Source organism: Panulirus ornatus, chromosome 5 (genome assembly GCF_036320965.1).
Source record: "Panulirus ornatus isolate Po-2019 chromosome 5, ASM3632096v1, whole genome shotgun sequence".
Classification (NCBI taxonomy): Eukaryota; Metazoa; Arthropoda; class Malacostraca; order Decapoda; family Palinuridae; genus Panulirus; species Panulirus ornatus.
This window is the reverse complement of record NC_092228.1, coordinates 18,273,510-18,294,097: the sequence shown is the minus strand read 5'-3', so window position 1 is coordinate 18,294,097 and position 20,588 is coordinate 18,273,510. Positions and strand designations below refer to the sequence as shown.

At 40.6% G+C, this 20,588-nt stretch overlaps 1 protein-coding gene across 1 annotated transcript in view; it reads left to right on the top strand.

Annotated features, from left to right (window-relative positions):
• LOC139748610 (MAP/microtubule affinity-regulating kinase 3-like) overlaps nt 1–20,588 on the top strand; it is a 370,334-nt gene that overhangs the window by 200,930 nt on the left and 148,816 nt on the right. Inside the window, exon 12 of the mRNA XM_071661752.1 lies at nt 19,813–19,984. Coding sequence (XP_071517853.1) covers nt 19,813–19,984 — 172 coding nt within the window. The remainder of the gene's footprint in view (nt 1–19,812; nt 19,985–20,588) is intronic.

Below are 20,588 nucleotides of genomic sequence, written 5' to 3'. Positions count from 1 at the left end.
GGCATGTGTACGTGTAGGAAGAGAGGAGAGTGATTGGTTCTCAGTGAATGTAGGTTTGCGGCAGGGGTGTGTGATGTCTCCATGGTTGTTTAATTTGTTTATGGATGGGGTTGTTAGGGAGGTAAATGCAAGGGTTTTGGAAAGAGGGGCAAGTATGAAGTCTGTTGGGGATGAGAGAGCTTGGGAAGTGAGTCAGTTGTTGTTTGCTGATGATACAGCACTGGTGGCTGATTCATGTGAGAAACTGCAGAAGCTGGTGACTGAGTTTGGTAAAGTGTGTGGAAGAAGAAAGTTAAGAGTAAATGTGAATAAGAGCAAGGTTATTAGGTACAGTAGGGTTGAGGGTCAAGTCAATTGGGAGGTGAGTTTGAATGGAGAAAAACTGGAGGAAGTGGTGTTTTAGATATCTGGGAGTGGATCTGGCAGCGGATGGAACCATGGAAGCGGAAGTGGATCATAGGGTGGGGGAGGGGGCGAAAATTCTGGGAGCCTTGAAGAATGTGTGGAAGTCGAGAACATTATCTCGGAAAGGAAAAATGGGTATGTTTGAAGGAATAGTGGTTCCAACAATGTTGTATGGTTGCGAGGCGTGGGCTATGGATAGAGTTGTGCGCAGGAGGATGATTGTGCTGGAAATGAGATGTTTGAGGACAATGTGTGGTGTGAGGTGGTTTGATCGAGTGAGTAACGTAAGGGTAAGAGAGATGTGTGGAAATAAAAAGAGCGTGGTTGAGAGAGCAGAAGAGGGTGTTTTGAAGTGGTTTGGGCACTTGGAGAGAATGAGTGAGGAAAGATTGACCAAGAGGATATGTGTGTCGGAGGTGGAGGAAACGAGGAGAAGAGGGAGACCAAATTGGAGGTGGAAAGATGGAGTGAAAAAAATTTTGTGTGATCGGGGCCTGAACATGCAGGAGGGTGAAAGGAGGGTAAGGAATAGAGTGAATTGGAACGATGTGGTATACCGGGGTTGACGTGCTGTCAGTGGATTGAATCAAGGCATGTGAAGCGTCTGGGGTAAACCATGGAAAGCTGTGTAGGTATGTATATTTGCGTGTGTGGACGTATATATATACATGTGTATGGGGGGGGTTGGGCCATTTCTTTCGTCTGTTTCCTTGCGCTACCTCGCAAACGCGGGAGACAGCGACAAAGTATAATTATATATATATATATATATATATATATATATATATATATATATATATATATATATATATAGATATATATGTATATATATATATATATATATATATATATATATATGTATATATATATATATATATATATATAGATATATATGTATATATATATATATATATATATATATATATATATATATATATATATATATATATATATATATTATCCCTGGGGATAGGGGAGAAAGAATACTTCCCACGTATTCCCTGCGTGTCGTAGAGGGCGACTAAAAGGGGAGGGAGCGGGGGGCTGGAAATCCTCCCCTCTCACTTTTTTTTTTTTTTTTTTTTTTAATTTTCCAGAAGAGGGAACAGAGAAGGGGCCCAGGTGAGGATATTCCCTCAAGGGCCTAGTCCTCTGTTCTCAACGCTACCTCGCTAATGCGGGAAATGGCGAATAGTATGAAAGAAGAAAGAAAGATATATATATATATATATATATATATATATATATATATGTATGATTGGGAATACCTGGTTTAAAAAGTGAGATATACATAAGTATACTTATGTAAGTAGGAGAGATGGCCAGAGAGCGTTATTGGATTACGTGTTAATTGACAGGCGCGCGAAAGAGAGCCTTTTGGATGTTAATGTGCTGAGAGGTGCAACTGGAGGGATGTCTGATCATTATCTTGTGGAGGCTAAGGTGAAGATTTGTATGGGTTTTCAGAAAAGAAGAGTGAATGTTGGGGTGAAGAGGGTGGTGAGAGTAAGTGAGCTTGGGAAGGAGACTTGTGTGAGGAAGTACCAGGAGAGACTGAGTACAGAATGGAAAAAGGTGAGAACAATGGAAGTAAGGGGAGTGGGGGAGGAATGGGATGTATTTAGGGAATCAGTGATGGATTGCGCAAAAGATGCTTGTGGCATGAGAAGAGTGGGAGGTGGGTTGATTAGAAAGGGTAGTGAGTGGTGGGATGAAGAAGTAAGAGTATTAGTGAAAGAGAAGAGAGAGGGATTTGGACGATTTTTGCAGGGAAAAAATGAAATTGAGTGGGAGATGTATAAAAGAAAGAGACAGGAGGTCAAGAGCAAGGTGCAAGAGGTGAAAAAAAGGGCAAATGAGAGTTGGGGTGAGAGAGTATCATTAAATTGTAGGGAAAATAAAAAGATGTTCTGGAAGGAGGTAAATAAAGAGCGTAAGACAAGGGAGCAAATGGGAACTTCAGTGAAGGGCGCAAATGGGGAGGTGATAACAAGTAGTGGTGATGTGAGAAGGAGATGGAGTGAGTATTTTGAAGGTTTGTTGAATGTGTTTGATGATAAAGTGGCAGATATAGTGTGTTTTGGTCGAGGTGGTGTGCAAAGTGAGAGGGTTAGGGAAAATGATTTGGTAAACAGAGAAGAGGTAGTAAAAGCTTTGCGGAAGATGAAAGCCGGCAAGGCAGCAGGTTTGGATGGTATTGCAGTGGAATTTATTAAAAAAGGGGGTGACTGTATTGTGGACTGGTTGGGAAGGTTATTTAATGTATGTATGACTCACGGTGAGGTGCCTGAGGATTGGCGGAATGCGTGCATAGTGCCATTGTACAAAGGCAAAGGGGATAAGAGTGAGTGCTCAAATTACAGAGGTATAAGTTTGTTGAGTATTCCTGGTAAATTATATGGGAGGATATTGATTGAGAGGGTGAAGGCATGTACAGAGCATCAGATTGGGGAAGAGCAGTGTGGTTTCAGAAGTGGTAGAGGATGTGTGGATCAGGTGTTTGCTTTGAAGAATGTATGTGAGAAATACTTAGAAAAGCAAATGGATTTGTATGTAGCATTTATGGATCTGGAGAAGGCATATGGTAGAGTTGATAGAGATGCTCTGTGGAAGGTATTAAGAATATATGGTGTGGGAGGCAAGTTGTTAGAAGCAGTGAAAAGTTTTTATCGGGGATGTAAGGCATGTGTACGTGTAGGAAGAGAGGAAAGTGATTGGTTCTCAGTGAATGTAGGTTTGCGGCAGGGGTGTGTGATGTCTCCATGGTTGTTTAATTTGTTTATGGATGGGGTTGTTAGGGAGGTAAATGCAAGAGTTTTGGAAAGAGGGGCAAGTATGAAGTCTGTTGGGGATGAGAGAGCTTGGGAAGTGAGTCAGTTGTTGTTCGCTGATGATACAGCGCTGGTGGCTGATTCATGTGAGAAACTGCAGAAGCTGGTGACTGAGTTTGGTAAAGTGTGTGAAAGAAGAAAGTTAAGAGTAAATGTGAATAAGAGCAAGGTTATTAGGTACAGTAGGGTTGAGGGTCAAGTCAATTGGGAGGTGAGTTTGAATGGAGAAAAACTGGAGGAAGTGAAGTGTTTTAGATATCTGGGAGTGGATCTGGCAGCGGATGGAACCATGGAAGCGGAAGTGTATCATAGGGTGGGGGAGGGGGGCGAAAATTCTGGGAGCCTTGTAGAATGTGTGGAAGTCGAGAACATTATCTCGGAAAGCAAAAATGGGTATGTTTGAAGGAATAGTGGTTCCAACAATGTTGTATGGTTGCGAGGCGTGGGCTATGGATAAAGTTGTGCGCAGGAGGATGGATGTGCTGGAAATGAGATGTTTGAGGACAATGTGTGGTGTGAGGTGGTTTGATCGAGTAAGTAACGTAAGGGTAAGAGAGATGTGTGGAAATAAAAAGAGCGTGGTTGAGAGAGCAGAAGAGGATGTTTTGAAATGGTTTGGTCACATGGAGAGAATGAGTGAGGAAAGATTGACCAAGAGGATATATGTGTCGGAGGTGGAGGGAACGAGGAGAAGAGGGAGACCAAATTGGAGGTGGAAAGATGGAGTGAAAAAGATTTTGTGTGATCGGGGCCTGAACATGCAGGAGGGTGAAAGGAGGGCAAGGAATAGAGTGAATTGGAGCGATGTGGTATACAGGGGTTGACGTGCTGTCAGTGGATTGAATCAGGGCATGTGAAGCATCTGGGGTAAACCATGGAAAGCTGTGTAGGTATGTATAGTTGCGTGTGTGGATGTATGTATATACATGTGTATGGGGGTGGGTTGGGCCATTTCTTTCGTCTGTTTCCTTGTGCTACCTCGCAAACGCGGGAGACAGCGACAAAGCAAAAAAAAAAAAAAAAAAAAATATATATGGGGATGGGGAGAAAGAATACTTCCCATATATTCCCTGCGTGTCGTAAAAGGTGACTAAAAGGGGAAGAAGCAGGGGGCTGGAAATCCTCCCTTCCCATTTTTTTTATTTTCCAAAAGAAGGAACAGAGAAGGGGGTTACGTGAGGATATTCCCTCTTAAGGCTCAGTTCTCTGTTCTTAATGCTACTTCGCTAACACAGGAAATGGTGAATATGTATGGAAAAATGTTATATATATGTATATATGGGCGTTTATGTATTTATATGTGTATATGAGTGGAATGGGCCATTCTTCATCTGTTTCCTGGCGCTACCTCGCTGATGCGGGAGACCGCATTTATGTATAATATGATATGATATATAATTATATGATATATATATGGGTGTTGCAATAGTTCATAGTGGTGTGTGTGATTTAATATTTGCTGTTAACCATGAGGAAAGTGAAATACAGTAAGTTTCCAAGTGTACTTTTGTGTAATGATCACATCATCAGGGTAGATACAAGAATGAGATATAAGACTTAGAACATTCATTTTATGCAGAAAGAAGAGACAGAGCTTGGATGCAGTTGGTGGTGTTTGGGTCTGGCACCATGCCTGTCGTAAAATTTTCATTATGTGGACAGGACACTGAACCGTTTACAAATTATGTCTCTGACAAAACTATCCTCTTTGTATAAACCTTCACAAATCTTCATGTTACAGTTCTTTGTGTATTTAATGAGAAGATTCAGTGATATTTCTCATGGTAAAGAACTTACATCTAATAACTGAATTAAGTGTTACTCCAGTCAATACAGTGGTCTTAATTCTAACATCATAAACACAGCTTGTCCTGTTCTTGTACAGCTATGTTTATGTTGCTAATGTTTGGTATTGAGATCTTTACCATCCTGTCCATTATAAAACATAGTACAGCTTTTACAAGGTATTCTGTAAACATAGCCTGCATAAAATTATCTGAAGAATTGCGAGCAAGATTGATCATGTCTTCGTGAGGCAGTTTTTACAACTCTCACTTCTTTCAAATGAACTAGACTTGCTAAGGCAGCAGAGGAAGTGAAAATGGAGACAGTCCTCCATTTTTAACAATGTAGATCAGGTGCAAAAGAGAGCTTACTCTGCCACAAACTTGGATGGTGAACCTCTTCCTGTACCCCTGAGTAGAGTAGCTCTGTATTGCGTTTGTAAAATTTCTCAACTCAAAGGGTTTTCCTAGTGTGTAAATATATCCCAAGTTTTCTTTTTTGTAATTTTATTCATTTTGAATTGTTTGTGCTGGTGGTTTTATTTTCATTTAGTGGTGCTGAATAACCAATTTTTCACTCATTCTTTGATTTAGAAAAAAGCAGAAATGAAAGACATGCAGAAAAAGATCAGTAGAAATGAAAGACAGGATATTCTGGAACCCAGCACACATTTTTGGAGGATTGGTTTATCAGTTTAATAATGTAAAGCATTTATGTATCATAGTGACTGTTTTTGCTGTACAGTGGAAAAGATGTGAAATGCTGTTTCCATTGTTTATAGTATGTGAAAGGAACGTTGCATTTCCCCACCTTTGTTATCTTTTCATTGGATACACTTGCATTTTTTTGGATGTTAGATACTTTTGAGCAGTGGCTAAGGTGTAGCTAGAGGTTTTATTGATATTGTTAAAAGGCATTGCCCCAAACCATCAATTCCTGAATAGATTTGTTAGAAGGCAGGCCTTGACCTTAGTGGGTGGGCATGAAACAGTTAGATGGGACCTCGTCAAGGCAAGTTAAGGACTAGATTTTGTTTTTTGATAGTGACACTTGCAAGTGCACTTTCCTGAATATCCAAATGGACACAGGTAGTAGCATCTCTGACACTTGCTGTATATTTCAGTTCCCTTGAGCATAAGCAGTGTCTGGTGTGGCAGTATATCAAAGTCCAGACTAGACTGACCTGAGTACCACCAACCCTGACACCATGACTGCAGTCATTGCCAGAAGTGTCACAGTTAGCAGTCCAAGTTCAGATCAGTTGAGATTATGCATTGTAACAGGAAGGCCAGGTCAGTCATGGTCAAGCATGTTGAATGAGAGTGTTTAGTTTAGGGGTACACACTCAGTACTGCCCAGGTTAGGTCAGTTTACAATACATGATGGTGAAGTCAGTATCACCAGTGAGCAGATTGCAAGGGATTAGTGTTCTAACAGTGGTGGAGCCATCCCCCTCCCTTTTATATATATATATTTATTTATTTATTTTACTTTGTCGCTGTCTGCCATGTTAGCGAGGTAGTACAAGGAAGCAGACGAAAGAATGTCCCAACCCACCCACACACACAAAAATACATACCTATACATCTCAATGTATAGATATATATACACACAGACATATACATATATGCACATGTACATAATTTATACTGTCTGCCTTTATTCATTCCCATTGTCACCCCGCCACACATGAAATAACAATCCCCTCCCCCCGCATGTGCGCGAGGTAGCGCTAGGAAAAGACAACAAAGGCCACATTCGTTCACACTCATTCTCTAGCAGTCATGTAATAATGCACCGAAACCATAGCTCCCTTTCCACATACAGGCCCCACAGAACTCTTCATGGTTTACCCCAAACGCTTCACATGCCCTGGTTCAATCCATTGACAGCATGTCAACACCTGGTATACCACATCGTTCCAATTCACTCTATTTCTTGCAGGCATTTCACCCTCCTGCATGTTCAGGCCCCAATCACTCAAAATCTTTTTCACTCCATCTTTCCACCTCCAATTTGGTCTCCCACTTCTCCTCGTTCCCTCCACTTCTGGCACATATATACTCTGTCAATCTTTCCTCACTCATTCTCTCCATGTGACCAAACCATTTCAATACACCTTCTTCTGCTCTCTCAACCACACTCTTTTTATTACCACACATCTCTCTTACCCTTTCATTACTTACTCGATCAAACCACCTCACACCACATATTGTCCTCAAACATCTCATTTCCAACACATCCACCCTCCTCCATACAACTCTATCTATAGCCCACACCTCGCAACCATATATCATTTGTTGGAACCACTATTCCTTCAAACATACCCATTTTTGCTTTCCAAGATAAAGTTCTCAACTTCCACACATTCTTCAATGCTTCCAGAACTTTCGCCCCCTCCCCCACCCTATGATTCACTTCCGCTTCCATGGTTCCATCTGCTGCCAAATCCACTCCCAGATATCTATAACACTTCACTTCCTCCAGTTTTTCTCCATTCAAACTTACCCCCCAATTGACTTGTCCCTCAACCCTACTGTACCTAATAACCCTGCTTTTATTCACATTTACTCTCAGCTTTCTTCTTTCACACACTACCAAACTCAGTCACCAGTTTCTGCATTTTCTCACCCGAATCAGCCACCAGTGCTGTATCATCAGCGAACAACTACTGACTCACTTCCCAAGCCCTCTCATCCACAACAGACTGCATACTTACCCCTCTTTCCAAACCTCTTGCATTCACCTCCCTAACAACCCCATCCTTAAACAAATTAAACAACCATGGAGACATCACGCACCCGTGCCGCAAACCAACATTCACTGAGAACCAATCACTTTCCTCTCTTCCTACATGTACACATGCCTTACATCCTCAATAAAAACTTTTCACTGCTTCTAACAACTTGCCTCCCACGCCATATATTCTTAATACCTTCCACAGAGCATCTCTATCAACTCTTATCATATGCCTTCTCCAGATCCATAAATGCTACATACAAATCCATTTGCTTTTCTAAGTATTTCTCACATACATTCTTCAAATAATGATAATAATAACAGTAATAGCTCCTCTTTGTTCCCCCAACAGCTGTCAGTTACTAATCATACAGATATATTTCATAAAATACACCAGGATTTCAAAGGTTCGTAAGATAGAGACTGAGAAATCTTGTACTTAGTTTCATTAATTCCAGTTTACTGGTTTTCTATGTAAATACATGTTTAGGCACTGGGGGCCCAAGTAACACACCAGATGTTGATCTTAGAGTTTCCTTAACCATTCAAAAATCACTGGGAAATCATAAACATGTATAATATGCATTTACAGTCACTTAAATCTTCTAACATTTTCCACCAACTTTACCATCTCTAGCTTGGCTTCTTCCAACCTAGCACTGGTCGCTGTGGGCATAGCTCATACAGCTGTAAAATGAAACAAATAAAAAGTGGTTTTTGGTTTTCCTTTCTTCAACACAGCCCAACACTTTCTTTTTTCTGATTACTTTTGTACCAGACTTTTTTCACTCAATGTTCATTCTTTTACTCTGCACATGATTTCTACATGAATATAATATTCATTCTTTGATTCAGCTTAAGTTTTTTACACTTGACTTATTCCGCATTGATCTTCATCACAGACACTGATCTAAGAGGTAAACTCACAATGAGAGACCCTAGGAGCAGTGGACCGCTATGCAAAGTCTGCCATCGCCTCTGTGAACAAAACATAGTGGAATTGAGCTTTTTTTGATTATAGCACATATGTTCTTTTTTCAGTTATGTCAGGTACACTATTTTCACATTATCTCCCACTGATTTTACTGAGGTAATCTCATGTTGAGAGGTGAATGGCTTCAAATATGAGATGATAGTCCACTATTGCTGTTTTGATATTTTCTGGTCAGTGAGCCTGTTGCTGTTGGAACTGATCCATTTAAGCCCTCATCCTTGTTTATGGACCTTTCAAGTCAGGATCTTAATCTTGGGCAATCTGGATATCCTTGTGGATGTGGCACATGAAGTTTTTGAGTGACATGGTGAAAGTGGCGAAGTTGATAGGAAAGAGCATTATAGCAAATTGTAGGTGTTATCTGTGTGGCTGCTTAAGAGGCTGACACTTGTGGTGGAAAGCTGTGTTCAGATGCCTTGGAAGCACTAACACTTTTGATGGTGGAAATATGTGTTCAGATGCCTAGGAGGCTCTGACACTTATGGTGATGGAAAGCTGTGTTCAGATGCCTAGGAGACACCGTCTGACCCCACTGTTGGCAACTGAGAAAAATGTGGAGTTGTATCCTCCAGATTTAAGTGCATCCACCTGGCTGGCCTCACATTTATGAGTGTTTTACTCATATTCTTGAAATGATGGGGGATAATGTAGTCCACAGACATACACTCTCTCCTAGTCACACATAACACTTAATATTAACCTACAAAAGAGCTTTTGGGAGAACCATTAGGTAGTAGTAGTGGATAGGAATATTAGGAAGACACATTAGATAGAAGTAGTCGACAGGAACATTGGGTAGGAGCCTCAGAAAACAGTGGGGTAGAGTTGCTCTCTGCCAGTGTCCTATCAAGAGTCTGGCACAAAAGGCTAAAAAGCAGCCCTAGAGTTCCCCAGTCTTGGCCACCGCCTTGATGGAGTTCTTGAAGGGAATGGTCACCAGAAATATAGATAGATGGATAGGTAGGTATTGTTAGTTGTAATTTATGAAAAGCACATCATAAAATCATGAATAATTGCAACCTTGGTGTATTTAGTGGTTAGTAATATGATGATTTTAGGAGCTTTTGACACGGGTTTCACATCCTTAAAAAATGGGACTGGTTCTATGTTTTAGTCAGCTCATCATCAGCAGTCAACAATGAAAACTGTATGAGAGTCTGATATCAGAAGGGTTTATTTGTCCTTCATTAAAGTTTCGAGTACATAGTAAGCACATAACGCTTGGTGAAAATAGTCTTTACACTGTTACTGACTTGGTAAAGGGAGAGATATATTTTCCTTATTGTGTGTGGTGCGTATATGATATATCATTCATCATCATTCATACACATTCACCATTTCCTCTGTCAGCAAGGCAATGTTGAGAACAGGAGACTGACCCTAAAGGGAAAATCCTCACCTGGCCCTTCTTTATTCCTTCTTTTGGAAAAGTATAATCTGGAGGGGAGGCTTTCCAGCCTCCTGCTTCCTTTTGTTATAGTATTCACCTTTTACGACATGCAGTGAATATGCGGGAAGTATTCTTTTTCCCCTATCGTTAGGTATATATGTTATTTGTTTATGAATTTTCTATACTTAATCGCTGTATCCCGCATCAGCAAGGTAGTGCCAGGAAACAGATGAAGAATGGCCCATCCACTCAAATACACGTATATGTTTATAATCCCTGGGGATAGGGGAGAAAGAGTACTTCCCACATATTCCCTGCATGTCGTAGAAGGCGACAAATGGGGGTGGGGTGCTAGAAACCCTTCCATCGCCCTCGTATTTAACTTTCTGAAATGGCAAAGAGAAGAAGGAGTCATGCTAGAAGTGCTCGTCTTCCTCAAAGGCTCTGATTGGAGTGTCTAAATGTGTTTGGATGTAACAAAGATGAGAAAAAAGGAGAGATAGGTAGTATGTTTGAGGAAAGGAACCTGGATGTTTTGGCTCTTGAGTGATTTTTGGTGCCTATGCATCTGGTCATGAGGAGAAAGATCATGAGAGGCAAGTTTTGGGAGCAGCTGAATGAATGTGTTGGCAGCTTTGATGCACGAGACTGGGTTATAGTGATGGGTGATTTGAATGCAAAGGTGAGTAATGTGGCAGTTGAGGGAATAGTTGGTGTACATGGGGTATTCAGTGTTATGAATGGAAATGATGTGGAGTTTGTAGATTTGTGTGCTGTAAGAGGACTAGTGATTGGGAATACCTGGTTTAAGAAGAGAGATCTACATAAGTATACGTATGTAAGAAGGAGAGAGGGCAAGAAAGTGTTATTGGATTACGTGTTAATTGATAGGCTTGTGAAAGAGAGACTTTTGTATGTTAATGTGCTGAGAGGGGCACCTGGAGGGATGTCTGATCATTATCTTGTGGAGGCGAAGGTGAAGATTTTTAGAGGTTTTCAGAAATGAAGAGAGAATGTTGGAGTGAAGAGAGTGGTGAGAGTAAATGAACTTGGAAAGGAGACTTTTGTGAGGAAGTGCCACGAGAGATTGAGTGCAGAATGGAAAAAGGTGAGAGCAAATGACGTTAGGGGAATGGGGGGGCAATGGGATCTATTTAGGGAAGCAGTGATGGCTTGCACAAAGGATGCTTGTGGTATGAGAAAGGTAGGAGGTGAGCAGATTAGGAAGGGTATTGAGTGGTGGGATGAAGAAGTAAGATTGTTAGTGAAAGAGAAGAGAGAGGCATTTGGATGATTTTTGTAGGGAAAAGTAGTGCAAATGACTGGGAGATGTATAAAGGAAAGAGGCAGGAAGTCAAGAGAAAGGTGCAAGAGGTGAAAAAGAGGGCAAATAAGAGTTGGAGTGAGAGAGTATAATTAAATTTTATGGAGAATAAAAAGATGTTTTGGAAGGAGGTAAATAAAGTGCGTACGACAAGAGAACAAGTGGGAACATCGGTGAAGGGGGCTAATGGGAAGGTAATAACAAGTAGTGGTGAAGTGAGAAGGAGATGGAGTGAGTATTTTGAAAGTTTGTTGAATGTGTTTGATGATAGAGTTGCAGATATAGGGTGTTTTGGTCGAGGTGATGTGTGAAGTGAGAGGGTCTGGGAGAATGGTTTGGCAAACAGAGAAGAGGTAGTGAAAGCTTTGCAGAAGATGAAAGCCAGCAAGGCGAACGGTTTGGATGGTATTGCAGTGGAATTTGTTAAAAAAGGGGGTGACTGTTTTGTTGATTGGTTGGTAAGGATATTCATTGTATTTTTGGTTCATGGTGAAGTGCCTGAGGATTGGCAGACTTCATGCATAGTGCCATTGTACAAAGGCGAAGGGGATAAAGGTGAGTGTTCAAATTACAGAGGTATAAGTTTCTTGAGTATTCCTGGGAAATTTTATGGGAGGGTATTGATTGAGAGGGTGAAGGCATGTACAGAGCATCAGATTGGGGAAGAGCAGTGTGGTTTCAGAAGTGGTAGAGGATGTGTGGATCAGGTGTTTGCTTCGAAGAATGTATGTGAGAAATACTTAGAAAAACAGATGGATTTGTATGTAGCATTTATGGATCTGGAGAAGGCACGTGGAAGGTATTATGAGTATATGGTGTGGGAGGTAAGTTGCTGCAAGCAGTGAAAAGTTTTTATCAAGGACGTAAGGCATGTGTACGAATAGGAAGAGTGGAAAGTGATTGGTTCCTAGTGAATGTTGTTTTGCGGCAGGGGTGTGTGATGTCTCTATGGTTGTTTAATTTGTTTATGGATGGGATGGTTAGGGAGATGAATGTAAGAGTTTTGGAGAGAGGGGCAAGTATGCAGTCTGTTGTTGATGAGAGGGCTTGGGAAGTGAGTCAGTTGTTGTTTGCTGATGATACAGTGCTGGTGGCTGATTTGGATGAGAAACTGCAGAAGCTGGTGACTGAGTTTGGTAAAGTGTGTGAAAGAAGAAAGCTGAGAGTAAATATGAATAAGAGCAAAGATATTTAGTTTTGTAGGGTTGAGGGAGTTAATTGGGAGATACGTTTCAATGAAGAAAAACTGGAGGAAGTGGAATTGTTTTAAGATATCTAGGAGTGGATTTAGCCACATGGAGAGAATGAGTGAGGAAAGATTGACAAAGAGGATATATGTGTCAGAGGTGAAGGGAACGAGAAGTGGGAGAGCAAATTGGAGGTGGAAGGATGGAGTGGAAAAGATTTTAAGCGATCAGGCCTGAAGATACAGGAAGATGAAAGGCGTGCAAGGAATAGAGTGAACTGGAACGATGTTGTATATCGGGGTGGACGTACTGTCTATGGATTGAACCAGGGCATGTGAAGTGTCTGGGGTGGACCATGGAAAGGTTTGTGGGGCCTGGATGTGGAAAGGGAGTGTATGGTCTCGGTGCATTACACATGAAAGCTAGAGACTGAGTGTGAACGAATATGACCTTTTTTGTGTTTTCCTAGAACTACCTCGCATGCACGTCGGGTGAGGGGGGTGCCATGTCATGTGTGGCGGGGTGGCGACAGGAATGAATGAAGGCAGCATGTATGAATATGTACACGTGTATATATGTGTGTTTATGTATATGTATGTATATGTTGAAATGTATAGGTATGTGTATGAGCATCTGTAGGCATTTATGTATATACATGTATATGTATGTGGGTGAGTTAGGCCATTCTTTCGTCTGTTTACTTGTGCAACCTTGCTAACATGGGAGACTGCGACAAAGTATTATGAGTGAATGTTGGGGTGAAGAGGGTGGTGAGAGTAAGTGAGCTTGGGAAGGAGACTTGTGTGAGGAAGTACCAGGAGAGACTGAGTACAGAATGGAAAAAGGTGAGAACAATGGAAGTAAGGGGAGTGGGGGAGGAATGGGATGTATTTAGGGAATCAGTGATAGATTGCGCAAAAGATGCTTGTGGCATGAGAAGAGTGGGAGGTGGGTTGATTAGAAAGGGTAGTGAGTGGTGGGATGAAGAAGTAAGAGTATTAGTGAAAGAGAAGAGAGAGGCATTTGGACGATTTTTGCAGGGAAAAAATGAAATTGAGTGGGAGACGTATAAAAGAAAGAGACAGGAGGTCAAGAGAAAGGTAAAAGAGGTGAAAAAAAGGGCAAATGAGAGTTGGGGTGAGAGAGTATCATTAAATTTTAGGGAGAATAAAAAGATGTTCTGGAAGGAGGTAAATAAAGTGCGTAAGACAAGGGAGCAAATGGGAACTTCAGTGAAGGGCGCAAATGGGGAGGTGATAACAAGTAGTGGTGATGTGAGAAGGAGATGGAGTGAGTATTTTGAAGGTTTGTTGAATGTGTTTGATGATAGAGTGGCAGATATAGGGTGTTTTGGTCGAGGTGGTGTGCAAAGTGCGAGGGTTAGGGAAAATGATTTGGTAAACAGAGAAGAGGTAGTAAAAGCTTTGCGGAAGATGAAAGCCGGCAAGGCAGCAGGTTTGGATGGTATTGCAGTGGAATTTATTAAAAAAGGGGGTGACTGTATTGTTGACTGGTTGGTAAGGTTATTTAATGTATGTATGACTCATGGTGAGGTGCCTGAGGATTGGCGGAATGCGTGCATAGTGCCATTGCACAAAGGCAAAGGGGATAAGAGTGAGTGCTCAAATTACGGAGGTATAAGTTTGTTGAGTATTCCTGGGAAATTTTATGGGAAGGTATTGATTGAGAGGGTAAAGGCATATACAGAGCATCAGATTGGGGAAAAGCAGTGTGGTTTCAGAAATGATAGAGGATGTATGGATCAGGTGTTTGCTTTGAAGAAATTAAGTGAGAAATACTTGGAAAAACAGATGGATTTGTATGTAGCATTTATGGAACTGGAGAGGGCTTATGATAGGGTTGATAGAGATGGGGTCAGTAAACAATGAGAATGTTAAGTTTATTTTTTGTTTCCTCAAAGAATCAGTAATACATATACATGGAGCATGCACATGTATGCATTCTTGAATATAGACGATTTATGAATGCACACATGTGGAAGTTATTATGAGTATATGGTGTGGGAGGTAAGTTGCTAGAAGCAGTGAAAAGTTTTTATCAAGGATGTAAGGCATGTGTATGAGAAGGAAGGGAGGACAGTGATTGGTTCCCAGTGAATGTCAGTTTGCTTCCATTCCCACAAGAAAAACTTCTGCTCTCCATTTGTTGGAGACAGGCATCACATTAGAGACAGTAATTTACCCTAGGAAAGTCAGAAAAGAAGTTACATAAGTTATTCCAGTCAGTTTTGCTGAGTTGCCAGTATTTATGCTTAGAAAGGGCTGCTGGAAGGGGAGGTGCTGTTAGAATATGTTTTATGAGAGTGTGACCAGAAGGACCAACTGGGGGCAAGATTGTGCATTTAGAGTGGGATGGACTAGAGGTGGAAAGCAAATCCAGAATATTAGTAGAGTGGTCACAGTGGTCAGGAATATGAGTAGGGTAGGAGAAAATTTGCTCTAAATCCCAGAGAATTTAGAATGTGGGGGCTTCAGTCCCTCCACCATCTGTATGGGATGAATTCAACCATTCGTTTTTTGCATTAGCAAGGTAGCATCAGGAATAAAGAAATGGCCTTATTCGCTCATATCTCATGTGTAATGTGTGAAACCAGATCCCCCATCTACAACCAGGCCCCACAGACCTTTTTGTGGTTTCCCTCAACAACTTCATATGGCCTGGTGTTGTATGTCATCCACAGGAAACCACTCCATTCTAATTCACTTTATCCCATGCACACCTTTCACCCTCCTGCATGTTCAGGCTCTGTGCCTTTAAAGCATCTTTCTCTCCATCTTCCCACCTCCTCTTTGGTTTTTCCGTTTTCTTTGTTTCTTCCACTTCTGACATATATACCATCTTATTCATCTAGTCATCCATTCTGCACTCATGCTGTCTATATTTCTGAACTTTTTCATTACACCCTCTCCAGATCTTTTATACATACTCCTCTTGCTGCCATGCTTCTGTCTAACCCTGTCATTTCTTATTCTGTCAACCCTCCAGTCATCACAAATTGTCCTTGGTGAAATATTATCCACTGCAATTTCTTCATTGATATTGCCAGACTACTGTGTAATAACCATGAAAGTATCCTATTGTAATCTTAAAGAGTTGAATTGAGTGTCTTTCTGTCACTACATGCAAGGGAAATAGCATTTTACACATTCATTGAGGTGTGAAAAGGGTCACTCATCTTTTAATTACTGCAATTATATGTTTGTTTATTTTACTTGTTTGCAGTTTCTTGCTTTGATGAGATAGTATGTAGAAATGAAAGAATGGCCTAACTTGTTCACATCTCTTTAGCAGTCGTGTTTAATGCTCCAAAAACCAGAGACCACCATCCACAGCCAAGCCTCACAGACCAGGTCTTTTGTATTCCTCAGAACATTTCTTATGCCCTTGTGCAGCCTGTTGCACTTCAGCAATGCTGTATAGAGCAATATTTGAGAATGAGGATACAAACCATTGGAACAATGTAACAGATGTTAATAAGTTTTATTGAGTAAGTAGTGATAGGCTGATAGAGAAAGAGTATTAAGAAGAGTATGGTTGAGAGAGCTGAAGAGGATATGTTGAAATGTTTTGGACATACAGAGAGAATGAGTAAGTTGTTGACAAAGAGGATATATGTATCTGAAGTGAAATGTACTAGAGGAAGGATGAAACCAAAGAGTTGAAAAAATGTGAATGCTTAGGGCATGAACATGAAGGGCAGTGAAAGACTTGCATGGGATAGAGGGAATTGGGGCAGTGTGGTATACAAGGGGTGATGTGCCTGCAGAAATTGTGAAAAGGCCTGTAAGGCCTGGGTGGGAAATGGGCTGTGGATTCAGCACATTTTATGTGTCAACTAGAAAATGGATGTGAGCAAATAAGACCTTTTTTCACGTGGTTATGACACTACCTTGCTAACACAGGAAACAGAAAACATATCGATAAGATGAGGAAGATTTATTGTGCAAGATATTCATTTCCTAACCCCTAAACTGCCATGATTATCAGTTCATGATGTAAAGTTCATTGCTGTAATGAATTGATAATTTTATGGTGCCTTTCATCATTTGAATTACCAGCTAATATTTTATTCCACCAGTTTTCATTGATGTCACCAGCATTTTCATCCCATCCATGGAGAAAGTATCATGTGCCTCATTCATCCATTTGTCATACCTTCATAAAATGTGTATGTTACACAAGTACCCACTCTCGTTTCAAGTGAGAAAATTAACGAAACTTTAGGTAGTTGTAAAGAAATAACATCGTGTTATTGCAATTATTTTTGCTGTGAAATAATTAAAAGGATGATTTGAGTGCCTATGACAATCATTTGTGTAATGTAATGTAATTTTTTTTTAATAAATGGATAGAATTACTTGAGATAGGTATGTAAGTTTTGTCTTTTAGAAATTGCAATGAAATAAGAGGGGGTTCCAGCTCCTGACTTCAGCCCCCCCCCCCCCCCCCCCCCCCCCCCCTAGTTGCCTACTGTGACACAGAGGGAATGATATACAGTGTAGATGAAAAGCTGCTTGAAGCAGAGAAGTGTTTATCAAGGGTGTAAGGCATGTGTACGAGTAGGAAGAGAGAAAAGTGCATTGTACCAGGTGAAGGTTGGTCTTTGGCAGTGGTGTGTGATGTCACGATGATTGTTTGATATGTTTATGAATAGGGTGGTGAGGGAGGTAAATGCAAAAGTATTGGAGAGAGGGGTCAGTATGCAGTTTTGGGAATGAGAGGTCTGGAAAGTAAGTCAGTTGTTGTTTGCTGGTGATACAGCACTAGTTCTGTAAATTTGTCTCTGGGACAAGGTAAATATGTTTTGAAAGATGACAATTTTTCCTTATGAAAAGAGATTACTTTTACTTATTTGTCTCTGCCAAATTTAAGTGATCACTTTCCAATGGTTCTTCACTTGCAAGTGTTCTTGCTAGAAAGAATGCAGCTAGGTAGACAATGACATCACTTCATTAATGTCTTGTATTTGTGACCATGGAAAGGTCTGTGGCACCTGATTGTCAGTAGGGAGCTTGTTCCTTCTGTTTCCCCTTAAGGAAATTGAATGGAAAGGAAGTTTCCAGCCCCCCATCCCTACCCCTCTTTAGTCACCTTCTGCAACACTTGGGGAATACAGAGGTGTGTGTGGGGTAAACCATGGAAAGGTCTGTGGGCCTGGATGTGGCTAGGGAGCTGCGGTTTCGGTGCATTGCACATGATATACTGGAGACTGAGTGTGAACGAATGTGGCCTTTATTGTCTGTTTTGCTGGCGCAACCTCACTGAAGTGGGGGTAGCGATGCTGTTTCCTGTGGGGCAGGGTAGCAACAGGAATGGATGAAGGCAAGGAAGTATGAATATGTACATGTGTATATGTCTGCGTATGTGTATATATGTGTGTATGGGTGTTATGTATATATGTGTATTATGAGTGGATGGGCCATTCTTTGTCTGTGTCCTGTTGCTACCTTGCTGATGTGGGAAAGTGATCGTGTATAATGAAATATATATGTTTTGTATTATTATTATACTTAATCGCTGTTTCCCGCATCAGTGAGGTAGCGCAAGGAAACAGATGAAGAATGGCCCAACCACTCGTATATACATAAACGCCCATACATGAACATATACATTCATGTACATACACAGACATACATATATACACACGTACATATCCATACTTGTTGCCTTCTTCCATTCCTGTTGCCACCCCACACAGGAAGCAGCATCCCTCTTCCTCCTCCTCCTCGGTAGTGCTAGGAAAGACAAAAAGGCCACATTTGTTTACACTCAGTCTCTAGCTGTCATGTGTAGTGCACCAAAACCACAGCTCCCCGTCCACATCCAGGCCCCACAGACCTTTCCATGGGGTACCCAAGACATTTCACGTGCCCTGGTTCCGTCCATTGACAGCATATTGACCCCAGTATACCACATCATTCCAATTCACTCGATTCCTTGCATGCCTCTCACCCTCTTGTATGTTCAGGCCCCAATCACTCAAAATCTTTTTCACTCCAACCTTCCACCTCCAGTTGGTCTCCCGCTTCTCCTTCCCTCCACCACTAACATGTATATCCTCTTTGTCAATCTTTCCTCACTCATTCTCTCCTTATTTCCAAACTGTTTCAAAACACCCTCTTCTGCTCTCTCAACCTAACTCTTTTTATTTCCACACATCTCTTTTACCCTTTCATTACACACACACACACACACACACACACACACACACACACACACACACACACACACACACACACACACACTTTTGGTCCTTAACCCCATGGTTATAACGATATAATTTGATAATGAATGAACTTTTTTGGTACTTATCTCAGTCTATATTGTGTTAGTGTTGTTCTAGGACTTTAAACTTTACATAGTAAAAGAAACAGGATATATGTATGTGAATCTTTAAATATCTCATGAAATATATCAAAATACACCATACAAATGCAAGAGAGCTTAGTAAGGAAAATGGAAAGATTTTTTAGTGTTTTGACAAGGGAAAAAGTGAAACATGTATGAAGGAGTTTAGAAACATATTGAAGAAGACTTTACTTATAACTAGATATTGTTCCAGATGAAAATGAACTTAGTGATTGTGCAGTGTGTGTGGTAGCAAAAAATAACTTTAATGATAAACAAGTGGTATTGTCCGATGAGTCAGACAAGTTGTATTTTTCGGTGAGCTACACACAGGCCTTGCCACAGGGCTGAGTCTTAATGTAGGTATATTCACTACCGCTAATTTCAGTAGTGGTTTATCTTGAAAGAAGAGTTATCAAGAATGAAATTTTGAAGAAGTGTCAGAAAATTTTCAATTTCTCATTTGTTTATGTTTCTCATATTCAAAACCGGGTAACCTATAGAAACATGTCTCCACATTTTACTTGATAACCATCACTAACATTTTCCTCAAGACTTGAGTTGCAGTAATTGAAAAATTTGAATAATTCTGCATTTGGTTTTGATATTACGCATGTGAAGCATTTTTCCCTTCTTACAAAGAAGTGAAGATTGTGAAAGATAATAATTGTAAATGTTTGGAAGTATATGCATGAATGTTTTGTTTCCAAGATGAGTTTGTGTTTGGATCAGGTAAGGCACCTCATTACACATAATCATTAGATTGAAGCTAGAATGGGTATTTCCAGTTGGGGCAGGTGCCGCGACGAGCCCTGGTGTAGGAAAGTCCCGTGTTCAGAAGAGTAACACCATGACCACTAGAATGAGTGGTTCAGGAAGACGCTCAACTTACTCATATGATGCCAATAAGGCATCTTCAACGGAAAAGACAAACATAACAAACGTTCCAGACTCTGCGAGGTATGTATATCCTAAAGATATTATTTGCATTCATCTGTTGTGGTGTGTCCCATTACTTGAATTGAAATTTCAGTTCACCAAGATTTACTGGATATTTAGGTATTTTCAATGCTATATGTAGTATTTCATTACTTGATTATTCAGTAGAGTGATGTCACATAACAGATTCCTGTAATGTTTTTCAGAAAATATTGGATTTTTCAGAATATTGTTTAATTTTAAAATGGGACCCACTAGAAAATTCTCTTGACTTTGAATGTTGTTCAGTCCTGGTCTTTAGTGGGGACATTCAGTTTCCACAGCAAAGCTATGATCTTTGAACAGTGACCACAGCCTGAGACTTGTATGTCTTGCTCTGCCATGGTGCTGTCAATTGTGAAATTCTGTATGGTGTGTTTTAGGATATTGAATTTAAAGCTTACCTAAAGTGCATCACACTCCCTGTTTTTTGCCAGTGACTGGTTTTGCATAGAATCTTTATCACTGTACAAAAGTTGGTGTATGACTTCAGCAATATTAGGTAATCCACAAACCTCTTTCAATATTCAGTGTAAGATGGTAGTGGTCCACATATATATTACTTTATTAAATCAAAGATAGCAGC